Genomic DNA, 8,157 nt, shown 5'->3' with positions numbered 1-8,157 from the left:
TTCAGAGGGATCAATTACTGAGACTAGGACCAGAATTTTCCAGCATTCCCACGGCAGGTTCGCCCACAAACCATTGAAATCTCTATTCACCTCAGCGGGACCGGAATATCCCACCAGCATGAGGGGCTGGAAAATTCCAGCCTAGGTTTCAATTCCAGATTTTATTCACCAAATTCAAATTCCACCAGCTGCTGTAGTGGGATTTGAATCCGTGACCGCTGGGCCTCTGGATTGCTCGTTCAGTGACATTGCCAGTGTGCCACCATCTCCCCATTTTTCACCAACATGTTATGCCTCTGAACATTTACAACAATTATTAAAATATTGAATTATGTGATGTAAACAGAATACCCAATAGGAAACAGTGCAATTAAGGCATTATACTGAATGTGATGACTTCATCACTTACAAGTTCTCAGACCTTCCTCAATTATGGAATAAGTTCCAGAGCAGTGATTCCACAATTTGACACTCTAACAGGAAGCAGCGCCCATAGGAGGTATTTTTAAGGAAAGTGCAGGCACACAGCCAATAATGTTTCCTGAGAGCACTGTTCCCCAAAGGGAACACAAAATCACCTTTATATTTTATACCTTATCACTGAATTTCTTTTTTATCTTATTTATAGTGAGTTTCAGGCTTTCATTCATCATGACTCATTTTAACAACATACAAAATCGGAACAGAAGTAGGGCATACGATTCATCGAGCCTGTTCCACCATTCCGTGAAATCACGGCTAAACTACTTTATCAACTCTACGTTCCCCCTCTATCCCCATACCACTTGATTTCCTTTTTACCCACAGAATGTGTGGGTCATGATTATTTCCAAGGGTGATACAACAGTCCTAATTTATCACCACCAGTGATATATTCTCTAGTTTATCCATTGGTCTACATCATTTCAGATTGTAAATACAACAATATAATTATGCTTATACATTATATACACTTACACAGCCATGTGAACGCATGGCATTGGGCAGATTCCCTATTATTTCCCAAGAATCTTGTTCAGGGTCATATTTCTCAATACTTTGCAGGTAAATTCCCTTAGAATAAGAATATCCACCTGTAACGTAAATGCATCCATTCATCACCAATGCAGCACATTCCATCCGTCTTTCAATCATTTGGGCTATCTGTTTCCATTCCTTCTTTTCTGTGTCATAACAATCAGTGATAGTTGTTTGGCCACCAACAAGGTAGATCTTGTTATATAAAGCCACAGAGCACAGACCATACTCTAGAAAATAAATGCAACATATCCAGTTATAGGGCTGGATTTTCAGGACCCCGCCCAATGTGTTTTCAGTTGGGGGGCTGGGCGCATGTAAAATATGACACGAGGGTAGCCCACCACCTTCTTGCCCACCCCAAAACCGTTCTCCATAATACAGGGAGTTGGGTATGGCACCCACAAACCTGTCCACCCTTAGGTTTATTGAGGCACTTAACTGGCCAATTAATACACTAGGCAGTGGAAGGCAGGTAAGAGTGGTAAGGCCATTTTTTCACCATCCTTTGGGGGTTGCCCTGTACACATTGGGGGCATGCCCCCCAAGATTATACCTCCCCTTTGTGCTTACCTGTCTGGCCTCCAAAACTTGTCACCTCCCCCACTCCCTCCCCACCCCACCCCCAACCTCCTCACCCCCTTCCCACCCTACCCCCCACACCCTCTCACCACCCCAACACCTGCACACCCACCCACCACCCTTCTTGCCACCCCCCACTCCCCCAACCCCCTCCACACATCCCCTTCCCCACCCCCCTACCCCCCAACCCCCACTCCTCCTTCCCATTCAAGTTGAATGAGAATTCCAGCTCCTTCTTTAAGTCAAGTAAGGTGGCCCACTAGGTCTGTTTTTTTTTGTACTGTAAGAAAAATTGTATCAATTGAATGAAGTGAATCTAATCATAATTGTTGATCCCTACTTTCACTTAGTGTGAAACAAAGAAGCTTAGTGTTTTGTGTCAAGCCACATCTCACTAAGTATTTGCTCGGTCTCTGTTCCAAAAGATTGAAGCAGCCTTTATGCAAAAAACGTGATTATTCAATCTAGGTCCACTGGGGGCGCTTTTGTAACATTCTTCCGTTGCACCATCGTACAAGTTGATATATAACAGTGTGAGGCAACTCTTAGAAAAAGTAATGCACTCAAGACTGTTTTGTGGAACAATTAATGCTACTGAACCCTAAAAAGTATCTTGGGCAGGACCAAATTTGCAAAAATACTGAAAGAACAAGAAAAATCTTTGATGGACCAAACTGCTTTTTCTTCTCCTAGACTACTTTTATCATTCTTAAGCAGAAGATAAGTAAAAAATCTTTTAACTTTATTTTTGGATAACAAAAGAACAACCTTTTTCTGTTGCTGAGATACACCAATGTTTTATCCAAGTTATGTGTAAATTAACTTGAAATATTCCTATCAATAAATAAATTTTTAAATTGTGAATTGCTTGCTAAAGAATAATGGTTATATTACAGCTGAGAAGCTGTACAGAGATGGAACAGTTACGCGTTTAAAGTCTCTTAATTGACGCATGCGTTAAAAGTAAACCAAACTGAAATCAAACTTATTCCCTAAAAATTGCACTTACCTCTGACTTTTACTAATATTTGATGCTTCTGTTGTAAGGAATGTTTCCTGACAGATTTTTATAGTGAATACAATCATACACATTTATTTGTGACTTTGTTTAATTGCAGTTTTTATTTTAATGCAATCATTTTTTTAGTCCGCTTTCTTCCTCTATACTTGGAATTATGGTAAGCTTGTTTTATTGGAGCATTATTGGCTGGAGACAAGGATTCCGCGCAAGAGAGCTGCTGGCCAATCTGATGGGCCAGCAGCTCTGTAGTCCCAGCAATGCCACCAGGAGAGATGACCACTGATGGGACAACAGGCAGTTCCCAGATTCTAAGTGCCGAAACTCAGGACCAGGCAAGTGTGGGGTGACACATAGCGGTACTGGAGGGAAGACTCCAGGGTGGAGGCATGGAGGGAGGGGTTGGGTTGGAAGGATTGGGGGGTGGTGGGGGCGGAAAGAGTACCTGGTTGGCAGGGGGCGGGGGGACAGTGGAGGAGTCCGGTGGGAGAACCTGGGAAGGGCTCCTGATTGGAAAGGGGGTCTGTGAGGGAGGCAAATGCTATCCTGCCCATGCCCCGAGCAGGCTAACCTGCGAGCAGCCCGCCCTGACCTCCTCCCACGGCCTCAAAATTGGCCACTTAAGGGCCTCAAGGCTATGGGCCAAGTGCTGGTAAATGGGATTAGGTAGGTAGGTCAGGTGTTTCTCACGTGTCAGTGCAGACTCGATGGGCCGAAGGGCCTCTTCTGCACTGGGTGATTCTGTGAATTGGGGCAAGCCAGCCTGCGCCCATAAAATTTCAGATAAGTCAGAGGTGCGCAGGTAGGCAGTGAGAAGGCCACTGGGGGAATTTTACAGAGACCCCCACTTGCAAACCCGCCACTCCTTATTTAGACTCTGTGTGCCTCTTTAACCTGATTGGCTGAAGAAATACACCATTGCTTGCCCTTCACACAGATTTCCACTAACTCCAGAGCAAAAGCGCATAGAAAAGGAGGACAAAATCCAGGCCATTATATGCAGCAGATTCAACAGTGAAAAAGCAATAAAAAGTTTTATTAATTGCAATTTATTAAAAATGTTGTGATGTACCTGGGTGTGGAGTAATGGTTACTACTGTCCATTCATTAAGATCCGATCTGTAGCTTTGAATTTTATCATAAGTGGAGCTTCCTCGGTAACCATAGTGACCTCCAGTTACATAGACGATGTCCCGGAGGACGCAAGCTGTTGCATTTCCAACCCCTATTGATGAGATTTCTATTAGTAACAGTGCAGTGACAGGACTAAAACCTTGCTGAGGGAATAGTAACTCTAAGATTGTATTTAAATGAATATAAGCTGTATTTTAAGTGATGATCCACCAATGTAATTGCTTTTCAATTGAAATATATCTATGTATCCAAATACTCAAAACAGAAATAAAGACTATTGTGCAGAATCTTATGGACTTAGACCTGATTTCCTAATGGGAGGTCTTTGCTGAGGCCCTTTCCCAGAACTCAGACATGTTGAAAAGCAGATCTTCTGCCTTTAGACTCTGTCACCTTCCAGCTGAACTTTGGTATCCATCCCTCCTGCCCTGTGGAGGCTATGCAGCTGAAGGGAAGACAGCTAATGTTGCTCCTGCTGCTGCTGGAGCTGTTTGCAGTGATGTGGCACTGCTCATACCCCTCAGCAGAGTTGGAACGTAGAGCTGCATTAATTGCTTCCATAGTGTGTTGAAGGCTGGCATCAGGGAAGTGCAGCTGAAAGCGAGTTAAGTGCTAAACAGATGAAGTCCCTTTCGAGGATTTGGCAGTCACCTATTAAGCAGTTATAGCACTCTCTGAGAGCAGAAGTGCTTTGAACAGCATCCCTCACCTGGCCATGGCTAGAGCTCTTCAGGGTAACTGATCAAAGCCTTCTCAGCTTGTAAGTTTCACTGAAGAACCTCTACCATCTGTGCAGTCACCTGGGTGACCCTGGCAAGGTGCAGACAAAACAGGAAACTTATACACTTACGGGTAATTAAAAATTCATGGTTAAAAAGGCTCTAAATTGCCTTTTTAATTGGCGTAATTGCTTTCCCGCCAGGTACAAGGAACTTCCCCACTGGACTTGGAACCCACCCTGGTGAAAACCAAAAGAGGTCAGATGACGTCAGGATCCTGACCCAACATCAATTTCATTGACTTTACCACCCTGCATGCACATTCTGCCTCCATTTGGAATGGAAAATTCTTCCCATTAGCCCTTATACCAGTCACTTATTCAAATTCTAGGATCATTCTTAAAGATAGATGTGGCCGGATTTTATCCTCCATTGACTTCAATAGATCATAAAATCAGCTTAGTTTATAAAACAGGCGTCCCACCCAACAAAGCTCTATTCCCACTGGGTGGGTTTGGTTAAGATTGTGGCTATGATGTCAGACTTTTTAAATTTCAGTCAGAAATAATTTCGGGCTTACATCCATTTGATTACTGGCAGTGAAATTTGTTACATACCCTTTAGCATGCTTACAATCGAAATCCATTCTTTTTTCAAAGGATCGTAAAACTCAGCATCTCGTGCTGGAGCTCCACCTCTGTAGCCGCCCATCACATAGATGCATCCATGCATCACCACTGAGCAGTGATAGTAACGAGCATTCAACATTGGGCTCCCTTCTGTCCAGTTATCCATTTCTGAATTATAAATCCACACTGTGTCCAGGGCCTCCAGGTTATCTGAACTATAACCACCTGTTACATAAATGTTTGGTCCCAAAGCAGCAACACTGTAACTTTCTCTTTTGTGATCAGGCATTAGTGAACCCTGTGTCCATGAATTGGTCAACGGATTCCAAATGTGGACCTCTGAAAGCGGATGCCAGTAATAACCACCAACTATATACATAGCATATGTTGACCTTTTGCATGGCTGTGAATTCATGTTATCACTTTCATTTGGTTTTAGAAGATGGTATTTTAAAGAATGCATCTCAATATCACTTGAGAGAAGGTACCGTCCATTCAACTCAAGTGCTGTTCTGAGGTACAATTCATCCAAATCAACTTTAATGTATTTTAATAATTCCTTCAAACAGTCAATTCTATTTTTCACATCGTATGCAGCCCACTTAATTATGGCTTCCAGAAGTATGTCTTCTTTCCACACATTAAGGTTGTCTCTGGACAGAATGAAGAGGAATTTGTCCTTGCTGATGTCTAAAAATTCATCTTGTCTTGAAACATCTTCAAACCTAGAAAGGATCATCCTTCGAGACTCTTTCTCTAAGTCTTTACAAAAATGGAGTTCTCCAAAAGAATGCATTCCTAGACAATTGTCAATATCGAGATGCCTGACCAGAAAGTTTTCACATGCCTTTTTAACAGATATAAATTGTAGGAGGTCTGCAGTCTCTAACAGGCTTTGGACATTTTTTTCTGTTATTAACACCTCTGATGTGTATACGTACCTTACAAGAGCATCCAAGATGTTGTCATCAATATTAGGAAGTTTAATAATCCTTGTGGTTTTTTCTCGCATATCTGCTGTGAACATTATTTTGAAATAAGTGCTGCAAGCTGCTAAAGCGACTTTGTGACAGTGAAATAGCCGTCCTGAGAAACATTCCAAAGTAATGTCAGTGAATAATTCATTCCGATAGAATTCTTTAAAAGCTTCAAGGAATTCAACAGAATGATTTGTATCTTTAAATTCATAAGTATAGTGTTCACATTCTTTCACAGCCATATCTGTAAAAAAAAAAAATTTACTAGTGTCACCTCATAATTTCCTTTGATAGTCTTAAGTGAATATGTTTAGTCAGTTCATATTTCATTTGCAAAGTGATGCGAAGAAATCATCAATAGTACAATCACATGACACATACTCATCAATAACATGCTCACTGATACTCAGTTTGAGTTCCAGACATTGTCGCAGCTTTGGACCAGACATGGGCACAAGCTGAATTACAGATGTCTTCAAAATCAAGACAGCATTTCACCAAGTATGGCATTAAGGAGCCCTGATACAATTCAGTGTGGTGGTGGGTGGTGGGGAAATGGGATAATCAATGGAAAAACACTAAGTGGCTGTAATCATACTTAACAAGGAAGGTGACTATGGTTGCCTAGAACATCACTGTCAGAGTTCCTCCAGTTTCATTAATGACACTCCCTCTGTTATGACTTGGGAAGATTCAATAGTGTTCAGCTCTATTCACAATAATGAAGTACTCTATGCTAGCCTGCAGCAGAACCCAGACAACGTCCAGAATTGGGGTGTTAAGTTAACATAAAGTAATATTTTCCCCACATTAGATTATGAATAAAGGGAGTAGCCGTGTGGAGAGGCTACTTGAATTAGCTAAGTAGAGAGGGGCCATACACACAAGCTAATTAAGCAAAGAACCAGTTAGATGTCATTTTCTTTTCCCAGAGGATTGTTGACCTTTGGAATAGGTTGCTACAGATTCTCTACAAATGTTCAAAGGCATCTTTATAATGATTTCTTATGGGGTAGTACTGGAGAATTTGAGAAATGTGTTATTAATATTAAAGTAGAATTTAAAACTCAGAGTCAGGCTTGTGGAGCTTTTAAATATATTGGTTTCATTATTAAGAAAAGTAGGGCTGGAAGAAGGTTAAATCAACAATCCTATTTAGACAGTGTTATCCCATCCCAGTTAATCATACTAGGTCCTCACAGAAAGATGTTGTTATAGCTAAAGAAGAAGCAGAGCAATTGTGAAATAAAACAGAAAGCGCTGGAAAAACTCAGCATGTCTGGCAGCATCTGTGGAGAGAGAAACAAAGTTGAATTTTCGAGTCCGTTTGACTCTTTGGAACGTCTTCGGTTCCGGAAAATGTACCTTTGAGTGTCGACAATGAAAAATTGTTCCGTTCTCCAGTGATGTTTTGCTAAGCTTTGACCAGCACAAAAGCACAACCGTCAACTAAATAAAATGCTGGTCAGTTATATCTTGGAACTGTACTATTAATTTTCAACACAATAACCAGTCTGAATTATCAACCAGATATTACATTTGGCCCCAAACAGTGGTTTTACTATTGCAGTAAATGTGTTTGTTTTGGAAGATGCTTAAAACAGCCTTCTGATTTTACTTGGATGATAAGATGATTCAAATAACAAGCACAATTGAAAGGTCCCACTTATGCGATATTTTCAGGCGTCCACTGTAAATAACGCTTTCTGTATTGACGAGTTTTAGTGCCAAGAACTTGTGAAGATATGTGTTCCTAGCATAACTGTTGGTGTTTGTTACTAAATATATTCCTTAATATCAAATTACACTGGCCGCCTCTGGTTTAATCGACACTGCAACAGCGTTAGTTTCCTGAATGTTCTGATTAGAAACCGGACGTAAATATTTTATTTTTTCAAAAATAATAATTTCAAATCATAAGCTTAATTGTAGCTATTGTTTGGACAAAAATCAGAATTAGTTGTTTATAAATAGCCACGCAGCAGGCAATGCACATACACCATGACATATAGTTATGGATTGATCTTCAAAACACAGCATCCAGACACAGGAAGCAATAATTAAATATACCTTTCGAATGA

At 41.0% G+C, this 8,157-nt stretch overlaps 1 protein-coding gene across 1 annotated transcript; it reads right to left on the bottom strand.

Annotated features, from left to right (window-relative positions):
- Nucleotides 1–626: 626 nt before the first annotated feature.
- Nucleotides 627–6,318, bottom strand: klhl23 (kelch-like family member 23). The gene is made up of 3 exons (XM_078552119.1): nt 5,088–6,318; nt 3,690–3,842; nt 627–1,247 (listed from the first exon to the last, which is right to left on the bottom strand). The coding sequence occupies exons 1-3, from the start codon at nt 6,316–6,318 to the stop codon at nt 937–939; spliced, it is 1,695 nt and encodes a 564-aa protein (XP_078408245.1). The 3' UTR covers nt 627–936.
- Between the last annotated feature and the right edge of the window lie 1,839 nt (nt 6,319–8,157).

This window comes from Cetorhinus maximus, chromosome 11 (genome assembly GCF_964194155.1).
Source record: "Cetorhinus maximus chromosome 11, sCetMax3.hap1.1, whole genome shotgun sequence".
Lineage (NCBI taxonomy): Eukaryota > Metazoa > Chordata > Chondrichthyes > Lamniformes > Cetorhinidae > Cetorhinus > Cetorhinus maximus.
This window is presented reverse-complemented; position numbering and strand designations above follow the sequence as displayed.

What these genes read in the sequence shown, in the direction of transcription:
- klhl23 (XM_078552119.1), bottom strand. Translation starts at nt 6,318, where the DNA reads ATGGCTGTGAAAGAATGTGAACACTATACTTATGAATTTAAAGATACA. An exon ending in GATTGTAAGCATGCTAAAGG is followed by an intron (nt 3,843 to 5,087) that starts GTATGTAACAAA and finishes TCTCATCAATAG; the next exon opens with GGGTTGGAAATGCAACAGCT. An exon ending in AACCATTACTCCACACCCAG is followed by an intron (nt 1,248 to 3,689) that starts GTACATCACAAC and finishes TTTATTTTCTAG; the next exon opens with AGTATGGTCTGTGCTCTGTG.